At 45.5% G+C, this 22,091-nt stretch overlaps 1 protein-coding gene across 1 annotated transcript in view; it reads left to right on the forward strand.

Moving 5' to 3' along the window:
• Nucleotides 1-3,084: 3,084 nt before the first annotated feature.
• Nucleotides 3,085-22,091, forward strand: part of LOC148506437 (uncharacterized) — a 30,538-nt gene continuing 11,531 nt past the window's right edge. The window contains exons 1-6 of the mRNA XM_088446784.1: nucleotides 3,085-3,382; nucleotides 9,585-9,705; nucleotides 15,185-15,376; nucleotides 17,359-17,437; nucleotides 17,661-17,758; nucleotides 18,624-18,741. Of these exons, the coding sequence (XP_088302910.1) occupies nucleotides 9,625-9,705; nucleotides 15,185-15,376; nucleotides 17,359-17,437; nucleotides 17,661-17,758; nucleotides 18,624-18,741 (568 nt within the window). The 5' untranslated portion in view covers nucleotides 3,085-3,382; nucleotides 9,585-9,624. The remainder of the gene's footprint in view (nucleotides 3,383-9,584; nucleotides 9,706-15,184; nucleotides 15,377-17,358; nucleotides 17,438-17,660; nucleotides 17,759-18,623; nucleotides 18,742-22,091) is intronic.

The raw sequence follows: 22,091 nt of genomic DNA on the forward strand, positions 1-22,091 counted from the left end.
GGTGGACTTAACCATTGAAATGTTAAAAAAAAAAGTGTATAAATCCCATAGCCGCAAGATTTCAAAAGCGTGCTACCAGGCTTAGGGGATGGAAAATGTCGCACCATGGAAACCTTGACCAGTCCCAGGCTGGGTGCCGCTTCTCCGTCAGAGTACGGTTTCCAATGTGAGTGATTCAGCGTCTGCGAGCTATGCTCGGAGGTGGATGCAGTATGGATCGGTGCTGCGTCTTCTCTCACAGTGAACCTGAGTGCATATGCTAATGTTACAAGAAACCCACTGCCAGCTTCTCAGATCCACTGCCCGAGTCCGAAGAAGCAGCGTCAGATCCGCAGCGCAAACATTGGGTGGCCCATCGGACATCTAAGTAACCCTGAGTCTGCCAAAACAGCCAATTTTCTATTACAGGAAAAGGGCATGAAAAAGTGGTGAAACCAACCTGGACCCCCAAAAAAGTGACAAGAGAAGGCTGGTAGTGGGCATAAGGAAAGTACTGGAGTTTTTTAAATAATGTCAAATGGCTGATTTAGTGTTTTTGTTTTTTTAAATAGAAAACTTTTTTGTTTAATATCAAATGGATTAAATGAAAAAAAAAAATAAATTGGGAAAAAAAAAAAAAATTGGAAAAGAATGTGATTTTGTGGTCATTTGAGGACACTAACTAAAAAAAAAAATGGGAAAAAAATTCTAAAAATTAATATTTCATTTAAAAATAATACCGTAATTACATTTGGGGTGGCTAACTAACGAAAAAGTTAATTTGGGGGTAATTTGTGGCTTTTTGTTTTCTAAACACCCAAAAATGACATGTAATTAGTGGGCCAATTAAGCTAATTAAAAACTTCTAAAACTTTTAGTTATTTATTACCAGTTATTATGTAGCGCACACATATTCCGCAGCGCTTTACAGAGAATATTTGGCCATTCACATCAGTCCCTGCCCCAGTGGAGCTTACACTCTATATTCCCTATCACATGTACATACACATACACACTAGGATACATTTTTGTTGGGAGCCAATTAAACTACCCGTATATATTGGGAGTGTGGGAGGAAACCCACGCAAGCACAGGGAGAATATACAAACTCCACACACCCGTACTGGGAATTTAACCCACGACCCATCAGGGGGTTTTGCACGAAACAACTCAATTATCCTCTAAAAAAATATCACTTGCAGTGTGAGTTTGCCATGAAAACGGCTCACACGCATCAACTTGCACCTAATTAGATTGACCATTTGGAGCAGTTACCATTGGGACATATGCACAGTGTGACTCGGTGTGTTTCGGCATCAACATAGGGCGCCCCTCTGAATGAGGAACGTTATCTTCTACGTGTATATAATGTCCATGAAACTCTGTTAGAGGAGGGAAAAATAAGTTGACGGGTTAAAGAGGATACTCCCCCCATATAATTGCGATTACTGAGAAGTGTGTATCGGGCATTTAGTTTTAGTCAAGGCCATCGATGATCGGCCTTTTGCCAGCCCACTTCTTCTGCGTAAGTATTCCTCCAAGTCTCCTACTTGGTCTGCGCTTTTATGAGTTGTGTCCTGTGCTAGCTCTTTCAGCCACAATAGGCTGCACTACATACTTCAGCATGGAAATAATCTGTGTAACTGGCCCTCACACCCAACATTTGCAAAACTGGGAATGGAGTCATAAGGACAACATTCAGAATATCGACAATCTTACTGTCAACACCACAATGTTGAAATGTCAGCATTGGAGATCCCGACATTCTCAGAATCTTAGGGATAGGCACTAGGGGGAAGGTTTAAGGCGCACATCCACATGACGACTAGATAAAGACAGTACAATTACGACATCGTAATCGTACCGTCGTTCCCCATCCCCTGCAATGCCGCCACTGAACGATCAGTCAGTCAGTGTAGGCACTCTCCATCATCCCCGAACATGCCCAATCCGTCGTTATCGGCAGATTGACCGGCAAGTTCGGGAGATGATTGATGTCGGAAACATTTGCATACCCGATTACCGAGCGATTGAACGATAACGATGTTATCGTTCAATCGCTCTTTAATCGGGTAGTGGATGTGCGTTTTTACAGTGAGGGGACTGTACTTACCAGATCGCTGACGAATTGGATGACTTGGCCAGGAACTGCTCATCACGTGACTGTCGGGACCAGGAAGCCGCCACTGCTGCCTGGACTAGGTGATTGCTGGGCAACCAGCAATGGTTTGTTGACATTCTATCCATACTTACCTCCTCCCCTGGAACGGCCGGGAGGCTCTCGAAAATCGGTTGGCTCTCCCGGCCACCCGGAAAAGTGGCATGTCTCCCAGCTGGTCGCCACCCGTCCTCATACACCCAGACACCCCGATGGATTGATTTGCGCTGTCTAAACCATGAGGAGTGACAGCCACTGGACCACTCCTCTTATTGCCTCTAAGGATAGTTATCGAATGGCGACATCAGTGCTCTACATCGATGGCATGAAACCATTGACAGAAAACCATCCATGGTTTCAAACTTTGACCCATCACTGGGCATCCCTGCTGTGAGACACGGCGGGCCAAGCAGGGAAGGGGGCACATGCTGACGGGGAGGCGGAGCAAAGCTGCGGCTCAATCAGGTAAGGGGGTGGGGCTGGAATGGGGGAAACCATCGATGATGGAGAACCATTGGACGCCTGCCATTGATGGCAAAACTAATCAACCTCTGTGGCAAGCCATCGATAGTTGCTAACCATCAGTGGTCAACAGCCATCCCTAGACTGCAACCAGACTTATATTGGGTGCAAATCAGGGTGCTGGCCCAACACTTAGAGCTTGCAATCCATGTCATTATCTGATGCCTGTCTCCCACCTACACCTGGAAGACACCATGGACCACTAGTCTGTGCATGATTCCCAGACTCCCCAATGCTCATGAACTAACTGCTGCACTCTCTATATAGCGAATGAGCAACGCAGGCCACGCCCCCTTGCAGTGATTGGTCGGTATTCAGAGCGGGGGCCATTTTATTGTGGTCCAACTCCAAGCCTATGCAGGAGACACTTGCAGATACAAAGCAGCCTCTCCCTCTTCAGCGTAACATCATTACTCCTTTATGCCGCTGGATAATGAGAAAGAGCAGCTCCCTGTATTCACCAAGACTGCGGCAGGCTCTCCCTGGACACCTTGGTGTATAAACACTAGAGTATTGTGCTTATGCTGCCGGGGGCGGGGGAGGCGGCGGCCATCTTCTCGTGGTCCTGAGTGAATAATAATAATATAAAAAAAAAATCTTCCTCCTAAAGGCTGGAGTGTGATATATGACTACAACTCCCATAATCCTCCCTGTGGTTCTCTCTATTTCCTGTTTTATGGCAGATGTGCAGGATTTGTGTTACTGAGCTGTCTCCTGGAGGAGGTAATAGCAATGATGTACTATATTATTATCATTATAATTCTCATTATTATTGTTACTCAGCTGAGTGTCTCCTGGAAGAGGTAATAATAGTAATGTATTATTATTATTACTGTACCTGAGCTGAGTTGTCTCCTGGAAGAGGTAATAATAACACTGATGTAGTATAATTATTATCATTATTATTATTATTATTATTATTATTATTATTATTATTATTATTATTATTATATTTGTTATTGAGCTGAGTGTCCCCTGGAAGGGTAATAACTCTGATGTATTATTATGTTTATTATCGTAACAATAATTGCCACCTTGAAGATATATATTATATATATAATAACTGATTTATTATTATTATCACCATCATCATTATTGTCATTAGTGAACTGGGGGGGCCTGGCTCCGAGATTTACGCTACTGCGATCTCTTACGGACCGCAATAGCGAAAATATGCTAATGACTCCAGCGCTCACTCGATCACAGGGACGCCCACTTACTCATATCCGTCTGACAACGTGCATCAGCGTTGGCCATAAAAACATCGACGCAGATCGGGCGGTCACAAGTCTGACCAGCCGAAAACACAGCGGCTCTCCTGACACGCCGAGAGCTCTCATGCTGCGAAGGAGATGGCAATGGCTGATTTATACACGCCCATGAAACGGCGTTTAAACGACCAGACACGCCTGTGTTTGCCTAGCCCCCCCATTACCTCGCCTAAAAGCCTGTCGCTCACTTTGCGAGTGAATCCTCTATATGAGCACAATCGCAATGCAATCGCTCATGGCTAACAATCGCCCCATCTGCGTAAATATCGGCATTGCATAAATCTCTGAGTGAGGTCCTGGGTGTCTCCCAGAAGAGGCAATAACTCAAATTATTTTTAGTACACAGAATGTCCCCCAGCAGAGGTAATAACTTTTGAGTAGCATTATTTTTATTATTATTATTATTATTATTATTATTATAAAAAAAACAGAGTGTTTGAAAGGAATAATAACTGATTTATTATTATTTTAATGAATAATAAACTGATTTTAATTTTAATTATTATTATTACTACTACTGTCTTTTATATCTTAGAATATATAATATTTATTATTATTATTGTACTGAATGTCTCCTGGCAGAGATAATGGGGTCAATCCAATTAAGGGTGAGTTTGTTTCATGAAACTTGCAGACTTCGCACTAAAGTGCGCACCAGAGAATTCTCCAATTCAATTAAAGATTCCTGTTTGCAGTACTTGCAGCGGGAAGGGGGGCAGGGGGCGCGAATTGTCAGCCAAATGCGATGTGAGAGAAGTGCATGAAAAAGTGGGGTCACCTTTCTGGACTGACAAAAACCTGACAATTTTGTTTGCAGAATCGTACAGAAGGCTGTTCGTGGGCATAAGGAAAGTACTGGAAATATTTAAACGGTGTTAAATGGCTAATTTGTAAATTTTTTAAAAAGAGTTTAAAAACATGATAAAAGGCAATCTTTTTATGTTTACTTTCGTATGAAAAAAAAAAAAGCAAACAAAAAAAATATGCTTTTGGGGTACTATGAGGTGACTTTTAAAAAAATATAACAGGCAATTATTATTATTTATTTTTTTAATTAAACTTGGGGTGCATAAAGTAACAAAATACTAATTTGAGGGCATTTTTGACACCCCAAAAATGACATGCAATTATTGGACTAGTGAAGCTAATTGGAAACTTCCAATTGCCTAATTACTCATTTAAGGTTAAAATGTCCTGACATTTTAACCTTAAAATAAAGATTTTTCCTACCATCATGCAAGTTTATTCTGACTGGTTCAATGCGAGTTGCAAAATTAATTCACAATGCAAATTCACAAAGAAAACGGCAACTCACAACTCGCAACTCGCATCTAATTGAAATAACACCAATGACTGATTATTAATAGTAGTAGTAATAAACTGAGTGTCACTTGGAAGTGGTTGTAACTCGTATATTTAATATTATTATTATTATTATTATTATTAATAATAATAATAATAATAAAACCTGAGTGACTGGAAGGGATAATAACTGATTTATTATTATAATGAATAACAAACTGATGTTTTTGTTGTTATTATTATTATTATTATTACTACTGTTTCTTAGAAGATATAATATTTATTATTATTATTATTATTATTATTATTATTACTGTTTCTTAGAAGATATAATATTTATTATTATTATTATTATTATTATTATTACTACTGTTTCTTAGAAGATATAATATTTATTATTATTATTATTATTATTATTACTGTTTCTTAGAAGATATAATATTAATTATTATTATTATTATTATTATTATTATTATTATTATTACTACTGTTTCTTAGAAGATATAATATTTATTATTATTATTATTATTATTATTATTATTACTGTTTCTTAGAAGATATAATATTAATTATTATTATTATTATTATTATTACTACTGTTTCTTAGAAGATATAATATTTATTATTATTATTATTATTATTATTATTATTATTATTATTATTATTATTACTACAGTACTGAATGTCTCCTGAAGGAGATAATGGGCAAAATTATTAAGCTGTGGGTTCTAATTCCCAGCATTTTGGTGGAGGTTGGACATCCCTGCTTTATTCATTTGTAAAATGTGTTTTGACGGCTGTTTTTGCAGTGGTTTTGCAACGTTTTTGGCCTTAGTAAATCTGCGGATAGCAAAACCCCCAGGGTTTAGAACTCGCTGATTAGAAAATTTTGCCCAATGACTGATTATTATTATTATTATTATTATTGGTAGTAGTAGTATTTATTATTATTATTAGTAGTATTATTATTAGTAGTAGTATTTATTAATATTAGTAGTAATAGTAATAAACTGAGTCTCACCTGGAAGTGGTTGTAACTCGTATATTGAATTTATAATTGTTATTATTAATTAAATTATATATTCTAATTATTATTTTACTTATTAAATTATTATTATTAATAGTAGTACTATTGCTGTACTGAGTGTTAACTGCAAGTGGTAATAAGGCTGATGTGTGGTTGTTAATATTATTATTACTAGTACTCTTGACCTTCGTATCTCCTGGAAGAGGTAATGACTATGATGTATTATTATTATTACTGAAGTGAGTATCTCTTAGGACGTAGTTGCACTGCATTGAGGGAGTGTCTAATTCTTCAGATGTCCTAGACCACCAAAACCTCTCTCCCCATCACTTAAAACACTCTTTATGGAGTAAAAGGGGCCCTCCCAATATGTTATTATCCCAGGGACCTGCAGGCAAACACTTTTGGACTTAGCAAAGGGCAGCCCCATCACCACTGAGAGTTCATTAGCCAGCTATTGTAGTTCGTGGTGAAGTGGGTAGGTGGACCCATCGCCCAGATCCGGGATGAGAACAGTCTATTTGTCGGTATGAAGAGGAGTTGAAGAAATAGTTGCCAAACCAGGATCCATCCCCCACCAGCAAGCAGTTACATTGCACGCGGGCGCCTCTAGCCAGCAACCATAAAGCTTTGGCCCTGGAGAAGACATGCTGGAGAAAGTGTAATAGCTACAGAAATTTTGTTCACAGTAAAATTAACTAAGTAATTTGTACAGCAAAAAGAACACTAAAAATATATGGAGGCACTTCCAGCTGGTCTAAGTAGCACCCCTACTGCCGAGGGAGCTGAGACTGGTCAAGGCGGGTGCAAAGTACCTGGGCCTGTCTAGGGTCCCAGGAGTGCAGATGAGGTGTAACAATGTTCCCATGATGCCTTTACTTGCCCCATCTCCTTTATATAAAGTCTTAGTCGTCCCCCCCCCCAGTACCCAGGCCCACTCAATGTCTTTGCAGCTCTGCCTACTGCAAAAGAACTCAGGGGCTTACCCGCTGTATTGGGTCCACAACTTGTTGGTCTTGCTGCTCTATAGTAGGGTTTCACTGTCAGGTTACAGTGGCATATGGATTCCAGAGAGAAGTTCCATGGGTGAGTATAACTTGAGAAGGGAGCGGGAAAGGAGGTCCAGGATGTAGCAGTAATGGATGGCCAATCAGCAGATGTGGTCCTGGTGAACAATCATGGGTAAGAGATGCAGCCGGAGCTTGTTAAACCCATCATCTAAAGTAATGTTTCCAGACTGCTGTTTAAAGTTTTGAGCTACCACAGCATCAAAGAGCCCGGGGTAAAAAACTACAACTGTCTGACCATCTTCACTGTCCAGAAACCTCTTTGACTCTGGAGCTACAGTGTCCCCTAGAAACTCACAGGACACTATTCCCACCATTCAGATCCTGTGGATTTGCTCAGTGATGCTTCTATCCTTAAATTGAAATTAATCTCCAGTGGTGAGTAATGACAACCGCCATGACTGCCGGTGACTGATCAGATCTTCACTCTCCTTTGTAGACCAAACATAGATCACTGTGTAAAGTGTGCCAACAATGTAGACAGTGAGGGCTGCAGAATGGAGTTCAGAGAAGCTTAGCTCTCTGTTCCATCCATGAAAGACTTGTGGCGGAGGCACATTCAGAGATAGAGGTTTGGCTTGTGACCTGGCAGAAAGGTCTAATATACAGGACAGCCAGCAAGGCAGAAGGGGATTATATTTTCAGCAAACAAGTTGTCTGGTGATCCCATGCAGTTATTTTCAGTTGCCCCCCAAGTAGGGGGTTCGTACATTGAACTACCTGACACAGAACTTTTTCTGCCCTTGAATGGGAGATGACCTGGGGGAATAATTTCAGCAAGCAGCTGTGGGCATATTACATCCCATGTCTGTGCCCAGTAGATCATGGTAGGGATACATCCTTGTAGTGCTCGATTACACCACTCAGCATCCTGAGGTCGTGGGTCTGTCCTCAGCCTCTGCAGAAAAGATGGACAAGCTGCCTGGCTATTTACCAGAGTTGGATTCCTCAGTAAGATTCTAAATGATCAAGGGACAAGTGATCTGGTCCAACTCTGTACTGCACATAACATTCAGAATGGGCTCTACGAGTGGGACATCGAAGCAGCAGGTATTTAAAACTTTGCTTGCCAGAGTGTTCTGCAGGAGTCTACCAGTTTCCTTCAGAGTACTGTATAGCTACGTAATCTTTGGACACCTCAATCTATTCATGGAGTATTGGGAAAAGAAGCTGGCCAGCCAGAATGCTCATTCTTGTGGAATATGTGATCAGGTTGCGGGATCAGCTAGAGAAATCCTTGGACATGTGCAGAATAACCTTGCAGAAGCGCAGACCAAGAAGAAGACTTTGTATGGTCATTAGGTATTTTTTTTTTATGTAGGGCAGAAGTTGGTGGTTCTGATTCCCACATGTAGAAGAAGTTCCTCGCTGTTTTTGGCTAAATTGTACAGTTTCACACCTGAGTTACACCAACAAGTGTGCCCTGGTACTATATACCCCAGTCAGTCTTCCATCAAAATTTACAGATTCTCTTGAAACCAGAATAGGTAAGCAGGACTTCTTCATGACCTAATGTAGGGTCTGGAAGATCTACATAGACCAGTGTAAGGCCCATGACTTGTCCTTTGACTGTTGTCACCTCTCCCGTCTCCTCCTGTAAATTAAGGAGGATCTGAGCAAAGTATTGACTTCTATCCCCTTACACCACTTTTCATGTTCAAAATCTGATGGCCATGTGCCTCTCTCTGTGGAACCCCAGTCTAGTCCTATTGATGTTGCTTTATATACATTTGAGCCTTTGTTCTACTACACTACTTGCTCTTGACCGGTCCACTTTATGCCGATCTGGGTCTCAGAGTTGGGGACCTTTATCACTTAGCCTTCCCTTTGATGTTCCATCAGTATAAGGCCTTGTTCTGCACACCTTCCTGTTCAGGTTATTGTCAGCTTTACATGTCAACCAGACCACTTCTGCCTTTTCGTGGCCATAGATTGGTTGCCTTTGGATAAGAACACCTAGCACTGCAGCTTCCTGGAGGCAGTCTGACCCCGTCAGATGCATGTGGTAGAGCAGACGCTTTCTGCCCCCCATCCCCCTGAGCCCCACTGTCAGTGGTATTCACAGCTACACAATACATTTATAACTTTAATATTATTATCATAAAGTGCCCACCTATTACTCTTGATACTTAAATAACCTTTTTCCTATTACTGAAAATTAAATTATGATGCCATTGCTTACAATTCCAAAGCTCATTGATTTAAATGATCCAATTATATTAGTATGGCTCATGTATTCCATATGTCTATCTGCATAGGTCACCTCACGATTACTCTTCCAAAGGAGACCGGGCCTTCATGATGGAAAAGAACAGAAGTCACACGACTAAGAGGATATTGAACCTCACCCTGGAGATCATCTACCTACTGACTGGGGAGGTGAGGGAGTCTGGGAGTCACAGTGACATCATTATTATCTCTATTACTAACACAGGGACATAACTGGGGAGGTGAGGGAGTCTGGGAGTGTCACAGTGACATCACTATTATCTCTATTACTAACACGGGGATCTGACTGGGGAGGTGAGGGAGTCTGGGAGTGTCACAGTGACATCACGTTTATCTATGTTACTAACACAGGGACCTGTTTGGGGAGGTGAGGGGGTCTGGGAGTGTCACAGTGACATCACTCTTATCTATGTTACTAACACAGGGACCTTCCTGGGGAGGAAAGGGAGTCTGGGAGTGTCACAGTGACATCACTTTTATCTCTATTACTAACACAGGGACATGACTGGGGAGGTGAGGGAGTCTGGGAGTGTCACAGTGACATCACTATTATCTCTATACTAACACAGGGACCTGACTGGGAAGGTGAGGGGGTCTGGGAGTGTCACAGTGACATCACTATTATCTCTAGTACTAACACAGGGACATGACTGGGGAGGTGAGGAAGTCTGGGAGTGTCACAGTGACATCACTATTATCTCTATATTAACTCAGGGACCTGACTGGGGAGGTGAGGGAATCTGGGAGTGTCACAATGACATCACTATTATCTCTATTACTAACACAGGGACATGACTGGGGAGGTGAGGGAGTCTGGGAGTGTCACAATGACATCACTATTATCTCTATTACTAACACAGGGACATGACTGGAGATGTGAAAGCTTCTGTGAATATTACAGTGATATCACTCTAGTATCATTCTCTGCAAATGTGAAACTGTAGTAGCACGATGGCTAAATTAAACTTTGTCAGCTAAATTATTGATTTAAATTGGTGCCCATTTTTTTTTCTTGCATTCATAAAATAATTTCTCTTTCATTCATGGGGACGCTGGATATGTGGGGGTATAGAGTGTTGTAATAGCAACTCGGGCACTTTCAAATTGCCTTCAAAGCTTAAGCTCCTCCCCTCTATCCCCTGGAAGCCCGCTGCGGAGCTTCAGCAATTTTCAAATGCCTGCAGGATTGAAGTCAGGTGGGGCATCCCCACACTATGCAGGAGACGGTGTCCTTATTGGCAGTGTCCATCTTCCTGCTGGGGGGAGGTGCTATATTTGACCTTCATCCCCTCTCTGACACATCAGCAGACAATAGCTTTGAACCGTGGGCCTTAATTATAGGTCACTATCATTGTGTACTGCAGCTGTCTTTTCCACCTCCCCTCATCATTCCTATTATATCCATTTAATAGTAGAGTAAGTCCAAGGGTAGGACTCGATTTGGAAATCGGTAATATATTTACTTGTCCATGTGTCACTCTGTTGGCCGATGAGGTGCTTTTTGCGCGGCATGCGATGCTGAAGTCCAGCATCCATTCTTACTGGTGGTTGAGCCTTTCTATTCAAATTGTTTGATATTGTCCATGCAAAGCTTTTTGTCTGTCTTTGCCTGGAGTCCGAGCAAGATTCTTCTTCCTCCGCTCTACTGTGGGAGCCTCAGGAACCAATCAGGAACCAAGAATTCCCTGCCTGTATCACACAGCCAGTGGCCTTGGTCATTTTCATATGAAACAACTTTGCCAGTCTGGTTCTCATTTCAGCTGATCAGCATGCCTTGGTCTGCCACTGATTCCGAACCAAGGAAGCGCCAGATTCCTGCTGCACTTTAGTCTTGGGAGATCTGACTCTTATCCCCGTATTGAATTAGGAGCGAAAAGACGTTTCCGGACTTTTCGCTGTCATCGCCGCTTTTCAGAGTGAAAAGGTATCGCTCTCGTCAACGCGTATCCCCGTATTCAATTCCAAATCGGAGAAAACGGGACCCGGTGAAAACTAAGTGAGTGAAAAGTGCTGTCATTTTTGGGGAAATCAGCCTGACACTCCCCTAAAGATGCTGTAACATGGGGTTTCACTATGGGTACCCCCGAATAGCCCTGCGGAAGGTATTTTGGGTCTTTAAATGGTCTCAATAGGTGCCGTTTAGCGTCTTTGAAAAATTGATGAAGAATAGCATTTAGCAAGTTGTTTTAGGATAAATGAGTAGTCCCAGCAAATTTGGGGTACATGAAAATGGGTGCAAGCATTTTTTAAAGTGGCTAATGTGAACTTTTCAAAATCGTGAAAAATCCACCTGCCGCAACCGCCTGCAATAAAAAAAACACCTGGGGCATACTTGGGGACCCCCCCCAAGTCTATTTAGCTAGTTTAGGAGTTTGTCCCCCAACTTTGTTTTTTTTTCGCCCCCAAAACAAAAGTTCTGTGTAACTTTAAAAAAAAAATTGACACAGGTTACCTTTGGGAGACAGTCCAAGGGATGCTGGGTGGTTTCTGGACGTATGTACTGCAAAAACCCCAATTCTGCTCTTTTTTTCGACATCTATTTATAGGTGATACTTTTTCACAGTGTTCTATCGATTGACTTTCCGCACCGGCGAAAAGTCGGAAGAATTGAATACAGGGATAAGTCCATCTTGGCGAAAATGACGTCATTGGCGAAAAAGTATCGCCAATAACGGCTTTTCGCCGGCAATTGAATATGGCCCTTAGGATTTATCCTAGGATGTGGGCAAAATTTGTAGGTAAAAGGGGGTATGATTTGGCGCTAGATGTCCAGCCAGTTCTAAATCTTCCAGAAAGTGAGTAGTCGGTTGTGCCCAAATATTTTTGGATGAAGGGTACTTCCCTCTTTTCAACTTTTTTTTGGTGACATATTTTGTGACGCATGGATCAGACCTAACAGAATGGTTCTAGGTCTCATGTAGCTTGCAAATCCTTTATCGTCTCCCCTGGGAAGATATTTAAGAGTCTATGTCTAGGAATGGATACTCTCATAGCAGAACTACCTCTGACCACCCTCATTCCACGTCTGAGTGCTGCAACCGTGTGGGATGTCACGGATTGGAATGCCAAAACCATTGTAACTTGTTTCACATTCGGTGGTGTTATCCCTTTTACCTATCTTAGCTTCAACTTTGGGTCAGGGCTGATGTGGTCAGAGCACTGGCAGAAGATTTTCAGGCAGGTAGGTGCTGTCGTTGTACCTAGCAGATGCTTCTCTGGATCGTGGGCCCATGGATGCTAGGATTCAGCCTAAGCTCTCATGACAAGCTATGCGTTCTGCCATAGGTCAGGTAATGTGGACACTTGGGATGTCTCATTGGGCCAGAGCTGGATAGATTCTTCTCCTGCTGACACTTGAAAAGAATTTCTATCTGTCATGGCTCACAGACCTAAAGGGCATAGGTTTTCTCTCTTTTCGTACTGCAGTTAAGTGAGGGTCAGTCCCCCAGGATGAACTTCTCTGCTCCTTGTGGAGGTGAGCAGGGAAATAGGCTTGGGCAGTTAAGCATCCAGCTCCCAAGCCTCCAGAGGAACATTACAGCATTACGGGCAGGTCATCCACCCGTTTTCTCACGTGGAAAGTGCGTGTCGCTTTTCTTCTTGAACAGTGGTTTGTTTCGACAACAGGCCGTTGAGTGAGAGTAACTGTAATTTGGGGATACTTCTTATAACTCTTGAAGTCTTCACCCAGACATTTCAGCTGTCTTCCTCTTATTTCAGTCCCACACAAATAGAAGAGATTGGATTTTTTTTCTCTCAAGTCTCTTCTTGGTCCAGAAACAGGATGGCTCCTTTTGGACCATTCTGATTCTGAATTCCTAAATGTGAGTGGACAGTCCAGATTGAGTCCTTGGGATTGGTTATCATCACCATATCACAGAACTAGTGCAGGGTGTCTACGGACTTCTAGACTTCATAAATGCTTGTTCCAAATCAGGCAGGGACTATAGTGCTTCCTGATATTGGAAGAGTGGGGGCGGGATCAGCCAAAGATCAACATATTGTTGTCTAGGTTGAATCTTAAGGTGAGCACGTCTGCTTTAGGACAAGGTATTTCTGCCAGTTGCCAGATCAGTCCTTTGGAACTCCCATAGAATCTACTGTACCCTCCATGGTGCTGTGGAAGGTCTAGTGATTTTGGCAGCACTGGACTAGCCTGGAAGCTTATGATATGCAGACATCCTTAGCATGACGGGGCACATTGGGCACCTACCTCCAAGACAGGTCAATTAAGTCAGGGCATTTAGTGTACCTGAGTTTACCTTGACTGGCTTTAGCAGTATGTCCCTTGAAGCCATGATCCTTATAGCTTTAGATTTTTATTCAGAGTGGTGTATACCAAGCCCAGGGCTAGGAATTTCCACTAGGTTAGAAGATTCATATCTCTTAGTGTGGAATGTAGTGGCTTCCTGCTGTCCACTACAGCAGGACCGGTTCCTGCTGTTCTTCATTTAAGGAGGGTTTGGTAGGTGGTTGAATCTCCAGTCTATTAGAGCTTTTCTTCTACCTTGTTTCAGCGAGTGATGTATGTGCAGCCTTCATCCCCCTATCTCTTCTTGGGCTTTGGACTTTTAAGTTCTTGACCTTGAAGTTACCATCGACCCGCTTGCGAGCGCAATGCGCTCGCGAGCGGGTCTGAATCAGGCCCACTGTCAGGGCATTTAGGTCCTATATCCATAATACATACTGTAGGAAGGGCTTGGTCCTCTAGGCTGTCCACAAAAGAGGTTGGCCAGCATCTCGATAGACCTTTACCTGTTGTGTTATTACAGTAATTCAGTAATGGTGGCACGGTAAGCTGTTCTTGCACAGGTGAGGGCGCACTAGACTAGATCGGTGGGTGCCTCTTGAATGGGTCAGCATGGGGCCGCCATTGATCAGCTTCTAAAGATTCAGTGGTTTGTGTTCAAAGATGCCATTATTGGCCAAGACCTGCTGCACAACACTACGTCTGAGGGACCATGTTGGGAGGTCCCCAGTATGACCAGTTTTCCCCATGGATGAAAAAGATAAAGTGATTTTCGAATTTACACTAAATCGTTTTCTTTCATCCCAATGGGGAACGTTGGATTTCCTCCCTCTTGTTCTGGTTTCTGTTCTGCTTTTTAGGCTGGTGAACATTGTTCTTTCCTCTCCCTTTTGCTCTGAGCTCCTGGTTCTGTCTCTCTCTGGAATGTGTTAGAAATATGCTGAAGCTTCCCAGCTGGCTTCCGATTATACAGGGGGCGAGGAGCTTGAGCACTTTGAGTGTCCCCATCACCCTATACACCAGTTATGATGTTGACATTGTTGAAATGTTGTCAGGCATCATGTCGACTCAGATTGTCGGCATGTTCACAGTGTTGTCATCTGAAATGTCGACATGTGAAGTCCTGAAATTCTCAGAATGTCCATATTAGGGTTAGTTTGCGGGACAGGAGGGTTAGGGATAGGCTGCGGGACAGGAGGGTTAGGTTGCGGGACAGGAGGGTTAGGGATAGGCTGCGGGACAGGAGGGTTAGGGATAGGCTGTGTTTAGTGTTGTTAATTAAATGTTCATGAACATTTCCGTTATATGTCAAAGAGATCTGTACAGTCTATCAGGGTCTGACATTAATGAAAGAAATTTAATATTTAACCCAATATACAGGAATATACAGTGGTGAGGAAGATGTCTGGAGAGCGGGTGACTAACAGCCATTGCCCCTGGGGGCAAGGAAGACGGAGCAGGACCCAGAGCCCCATCACGGTGCCTCCACCTCACTCACTGATATATGAGAGACACAATGACCAGAAGATCCTGGAACTCACCAACAAGATCATTCAGCTGCTGACTGGGGAGGTGACTGCTGGGAATGGGACATTATACAGTAACACCGGGGGATGTGTCTGGGTGATGACTGGAGAGGTGACTGCTGGGAATGGGACATTATACAGTAACACCACGGGATGTGTCTGGGTGATGACTGGAGAGGTGACTGCTGGGAATGGGACATTATACAGTAACACCAGGGGATGTGTCTGGGTGATGACTGGAGAGGTGACTGCTGGGAATGGGACATTATACAGTAACACCAGGGGATGTGTCTGGGTGATGACTGGAGAGGTGACTGCTGGGAATGGGACATTATACAGTAACACCAGGGGATGTGTCTGGGTGATGACTGGAGAGGTGACTGCTGGGAATGGGACATTATACAGTAACACCAGGGGATGTGTCTGGGTGATGACTGCAGAGGTGACTGCTGGGAATGGGACACTATACAGTAACACCAGGGGATGTGTCTGGGTGATGACTGGAGAGGTGACTGCTGGGAATGGGACATTATACAGTAACACCAGGGGATGTGTCTGGGTGATGACTGGAGAGGTGACTGCTGGGAATGGGACATTATACAGTTACACCAGGGGATGTGTCTGGGTGATGACTGGAGAGGTGACTGCTGGGAATGGGACATTATACAGTAACACCAGTGGATGTGTCTGGGTGATGACTGGAGAGGTGACTGCTGGGAATGGGACATTATACAGTAACACCAGGGGATGTGTCTGGGTGATGACTGGAGAGGTGACTGCTGGGAATGGGACATTATACAGTAACACCAAGGGATGTGTCTGGGTGATGACTGGAGAGGTGACTGCTGGGAATGGGACATTATACAGTAACACAAGGGGATGTGTCTGGGTGATGACTGGAGAGGTGACTGCTGGGAATGGGACATTATACAGTAACACCAGGGGATGTGTCTGGGTGATGACTGGAGAGGTGACTGCTGGGAATGGGACATTATACATTAACACCAGGGGATGTGTCTGGGTGATGACTGGAGAGGTGACTGCTGGGAATGGGACATTATACAGTAACACCAGGGGATGTGTCTGGGTGATGACTGTACCATTGTGTGTGTCAGGTTGCTACAATATATTGCCATGATTCCTTACCTGATGTTGCAGCAACCAGTTGAATGTGTTGCAAGATCTGTGGGAATCCTAGAAGCCACGTTCAGCCGGCGGTGCATTGCCAGGTGGCAGGCGTCAGTGCTCATGTTGTAGCTACCGTAAACAGGCAGACAATTTAAAGCTAATTTGCCTCACCTGGGATCCCAGTATAGGGACGTCCTGAGCTGAGAGGTTTTATTTCTCTCACGGAAAAAAATAAACAAGCTTATTGCGCAGTTTTTGTCCGATGGTCATTATCGGGCTGTCCAATTAAAGCCCTTTTATTTTCGTGAAGGGTATAAGTAAAGCCATCACTAGCACCCACCACTCTGTTGGATACATCTCCCCCTTGACACGTCCCCTGACGCTACTCTATATTGCTATTACATGGTTTATTTAATTGGGACAAATGGGTCATCCAGCGGCATTGTCCTGTATGCATTGCCTGTTGAGGTAATTTAGTAGCATCAGGGAAAGGCAGTGGCACTAATTCTTATTTGATTAGATGCTTCCCCATGTTTTTTTCCCCCTATATAATATATAGCCTGCACAACAACTCGTACCGTCTACATCAGTGGTAGCCAACCTCGGTCCTCAAGAGCTACCAACAGTTCACGTTTTCCAGACCACCTAGTTGGTGCACAGGTGCAGTCATTACTCACTAACACATTTGAAAAAATCCACAGGTGGAGCTAATTATTACACTTGTGATTCTGTGAGGAGACCTGCAAAACATGCACTGTTGGTAGCTCTTGAGGACCAGGGTTGGCTACCCCTGGTCTACATGTCCTCTTACACAGGGATGTGGCTGCCTCAAAAAAAAAAAAAAATTTGGGAAATGATGTTTTAAGGTGTGAGGATGTCGCTGTCTATGTCTCCATGCAGGAGTGGAAGTATATAGAGGAACACAAGGACCTCTACAAGGACGTGATGATGGAGAGTCACCGATCCCTGGCATCACGCGGTAAGAGGAGGCTCTCATTTATTGTAATGGGGAGAGAGAGACGCTTTGTGGGTCATCTAGATACACACAGCGTCTTATAATCACATATTGGGCATAAGTCTTATAGTCGTTTCCGGAGCGTTTCTTGCTCTGAGCGCCCAACGGCCGGAACAGGCATCCAGCTCCCCATCACAAGGCCAGTTCCGTGTAAACAACGTATCCACTCACTGTGCGTCTCCTACAGGTGGATCCAGTAGCAGAAACACCCCAGCGAGATGTCCCCGTCCGCTTTACTCTCAGGACCGTACAGAGGAGACGCGCATTATCCCGCAGAGTTATCAGGTAGGTGGGAACGATCGTCTCACCTAATACCAACGTTACAATCATGATCATATATGTGGATCTTCTACGCTGATATTCTCTTGTTTGCTAATATTTCATTGAAAGAATTATAATATGTAACTGCAAACTAGCACAATGGGACTGATGAAAGACCGTTGGTGGGGCGTACTTTTGGGTAAGAAAGAGCACGCAACAACATGCAAAGAAACCGACCACATGCCCACTTTTTGACGCCACTCCCCCGTTACTACCCCCAAACGCTCTCTGCCTGTCAGTCACACTACGGGAAAATAGTTCATACGACCGTCGATGGTAATGTAACTTGACGCACACGCGCAGACCACCGATAATCGCTCTACTGCTTAAACATCGGAAATGGGTCCATCTTTGAATCAGGTCCTTATTCAGTGCCGAAACAGTTATGGGCGACTTACAATGAACTTTGCATTAGCCCCGATAAGCATATTATACAACGGAATGAACGCGTTCCCGGTGAGAGTGCTTATGGCTTGTAAGCTGCAGTGTCACGGTTACACACAGTAGCGAGGGCCGATGCAGGTAAGACGGTGACCTGAGATTGTGTTTATTAGTGTTTTGAATCCTACTTGATAAGCCCCCAATGATGGGCCTGGAGCTCTCTGTGATACCGCAGGTCCTTAAAGAGGTCTCGGCTATTCCTGTATCTCTCTCAAGTTTGCAGGTACTAAAATCTCCTGGCCATGGTGTAATGGGCCTTGTAAGTGTCCTCATGGCTGACGGTGGCCACACACTAAGCGCAGTTGTATCAGTTTCACAAATGCACCCTCTGCGTTGACGCTCTCCTGCAGGCGTGTGACAATCTATTTTTTCATTGTTTGTTATTCAGGATGAAGCTCTGCTTGATATTAAAGTTGAAGTTATAGAAGGAGAAGAGAATAAGTATGTGACTCATGATCAGCAGTGTAAGGAGGATGAGGAGGAAATCCCTGCATATATTAGTACAGGTGAGCAATGTAATAATAATAATAAGCAGTCCCTATTATACTCCTGCTCTCCCCCCCACATCATGTCACTGTGTGTTACCAGCCCAGAGATCTGACCAGTCTCCTCCTCACACTCTGTGGTGTATCTCATACATCAGGAGCCATCAGCCCCTATTATACTCCTGCTCTCCCCCTCACATCATGTCACTGTGTGTTACCAGCCCAGAGATCTGACCAGTCTCCTCCCCACACTCTCTGGTGTAACTCATACATCAGGAGCCATCAGCCCCTATTATACTCCTGCTCTTCCCCTCACATCATCTCACTGTGTATTACCAGCCCAGAGATCTGACCAGTCTCCTCCTCACACTCTCTGGTGTTTCTACTTCAGGGTCCATAGGGTATCCACAGGATACCTTGGGGTATAGGTGTGACGTCAGTCGCAGGGCACCAAAGAGTTAAGCTTTCAGCCTCCCAGGATGCACTAGGTCCCCCTCCTATACCCCGCCCCCGGGCCAAGGCACCTCAGTTTAGTTTGGTGCCCGGCCGGAGTCGGGTGCACCTGTTGGAGTGGGGGCTAGAAGAGCCCCTGAAGCTTATTCTTCATGCAGCTGTGGCTGCACAACTGGATGAACAGCATGGACAGTCAGTCCTGACGTCCATGCTGTCTTCCCTACACCCCGCCGGTACCAGAACGCCGGTACTGATCCGGGGATGCTGGTGGGCGTCTGGGGTCACAGCTAGCGGTGACCCCAGATGCTCCGGACCATGGCCGGATTCAAGGGGGACAGAGGTAAGCAGCGGGGTCCCGCGGTGGGTCCCCGCTGATCACATGGTCCTAAGTCCCCAGGCAGGGGGCTCCCTGGGGACTGGCTGCAGCGTGGAGCCAGGCGACCAACCTGCGCTTCCACTACCCCCTGGGACAGCGGACCGCAGCAGAGCGGTAGCGCTGCGGCGTCCCAGGGGTTAAATGCATGCCAGGGGAGCGCGCCTTCCCTGTCTCACAGCCGGCGCCTCCCCCGCTGCACACAGCCCTCTCTGCATGCTGCCGACTGGTCCTGTGGCAGCGCTCCTCCCCCAGGCCAGCCTCCTCTCTGCTCCTCGGCGGCCATCTTCTACAGAACGCATGGTGAACGCTGCTGGAAGCGCTGGACGGAAGCATCGTGGTCTGGGTCCCCCCGCATACCTCTCCTCCGCTGTGGTCAGGTCTGTGTATGCAGCGCTGTGTCCTACCAGGCCCTGTGTCTGTGTAGTTGAGTGATCAGCGCTGTTAGTGCAGGAATTGTTATTTTTCTGCATTGTATGTGACTGTGCTAGCGCTGCTGCCTGTAATCTTTTCTTCTCTAAACTGTCAGCTTTATTACTGTCCCTGTTCTTTCTGCTAAAGCCCTTGCGGTGCGGTGCTGCAGGGTGGTCTCTCGCCTATTTAATACTTAATTGGTGAGAGAGGTCACATACGTGGTACCATCATGTCTGAAAGTGATTTTCCCCTCCGGCTACAGTGTACCACGTGCAAAGTACCGTTAGCGGAGGGGGAGGGTAGCGCGGAGGGCCTTTGCCGGCAGTGTTTGTCCATGGCGCGGCCTATTACGGTTACAGCACCGGTACAGGAGCCGCCCTGGGCTTGTTTTGCTCAGGCGTTAACAGCTTTAGTGGGCCAGTTAGCTCCGCAGCCCGCGTTTACTCCGATGGGTTTGTCCCAGCAGTCTGTGGTGTCGTCACCCATGCAGGGGTTCCCACGACAATTGGTGGTACCCCACAGTCTCCCTATTTCCCCGCTCCCGGGTTCTCAGGAGCCAGCGTGGGTTAACTCCCTGACGAGTTCTGTACAGCACTTGTCGGATGTGTTGCAAGGGGAGTCTGTGATGCGGTCTCATAAAAGGCCGGTGGCGTCTCTGTCCGCTCCTTATGAGGATGACGAAGGGACGTCTGATGATGGGGAGATTCTAGATCCTTACGATCAGGAACCTCTCCATACTAAGGACGCTGATGCTAAGTCCAAAGTATATATTCCTGGACTTATTCGGGCGGTCCGCACAGCCTTGGTGATTGAGGACGAAGTTCCCCCAGCGGCTAAATCTAAGTATGCCTTTTTCAAAGATGTGAAGGGCGATGCCACAGTCTTTCCTCTTTCGGGTCAGTTGGTGGACCATTTAGAGGAGGCGTGGAAACAACCTGGCAAAAGATACCAGCCGCAGAGACGCCTGGCGGTGGCTTATCCGTTCGCGGATAATTATTTTGCGAAGTGGGAATCCCCTCCACAGGTGGATTCTCACGTGACCCGTCTTGTCCGTAGTGCCACATTGCCGATGCCATCCATGTCCTCCCTTAAGGATGCTACGGACCGCAAGGTAGAAATCTGCCTGAAGTCCGCTTATTCCCTTGCAGGGGGGGCAGCACGGCCGGCTATGGCCATTTGCTGGGTTGCCAGAGCGATGGAGCGCTGGGCGGATTCATTAGAGGCTTCTTTTGAATCCGACTGTCCGGCCGATCAGGCGGAGTTGATTGGCAATCTCCGTGATTCGGCCACCTACATCAACGAGGCGGCTCTAGACATTAGTACTCTGGTGTCTAGAATTTCTTCAGCAGCGGTAGCTGCTCGTCGCACCTTGTGGCTGCGATCCTGGAAGGCGGACGCAGATTCCAAGAAAGGTCTGGAAGCGTTGCCGTTTACCGGAGAAGTTCTCTTCGGTCCGGATCTGGATAAGATTGTGGCCACGCTGGCGGCAGCCAAATCTGCCTGTCTCCCGTCGGCCGCTGCTCCTTCTGGTTCGGGACCATCGTCCTTTCGGTCATCTAGGGCCCAGGGCAGGCCCAAACCACAGTCGTTTCCTCGACAGGCTGGCCCTAAGAAATCGGTCAAGCCCCGGAAGCAGGCATGGAGTACCAGACGTCCGGCCCCCAAGCCAGATGACAAGCCTGCGGCCTGACGGTCCGGGCCTCCCTTTGGGGGATCCCAGGGTGGGAGGCCGCCTGCTACAGTTCGCCCAGTGTTGGTCGACCACTACGACAGACACTTGGGTTCTGGAGGTGGTTTCTCACGGATACGCCCTCTCCTTCCGGCACAGACCCCCGGCTCGCTTCTTCACCACGGGTCTCCCATCAGACCGGAACAAGGCTACGGAGCTGCGGAAGGTATTGCACACTATGCTCCAGGCTGGAGTTATAGTGGCGGTTCCATTCTCCCAGAGGGGCCAGGGTTTCTATTCAAATCTATTTTTGGTACAGAAACCCAATGGGTCATATCGTCCGATTCTCAACCTCAAAGCACTCAACAAGTCTTTGCGGGTCCCGAAGTTTCGGATGGAGACCCTACGGTCCATCATTCTGGCGCTGGAACCTGGGGACTACTTGGTGTCATTGGACATACA

This window comes from Taudactylus pleione, unplaced genomic scaffold, assembly GCF_031769625.1.
Source record: "Taudactylus pleione unplaced genomic scaffold, aTauple2 ptg000404l, whole genome shotgun sequence".
NCBI lineage: Eukaryota > Metazoa > Chordata > Amphibia > Anura > Myobatrachidae > Taudactylus > Taudactylus pleione.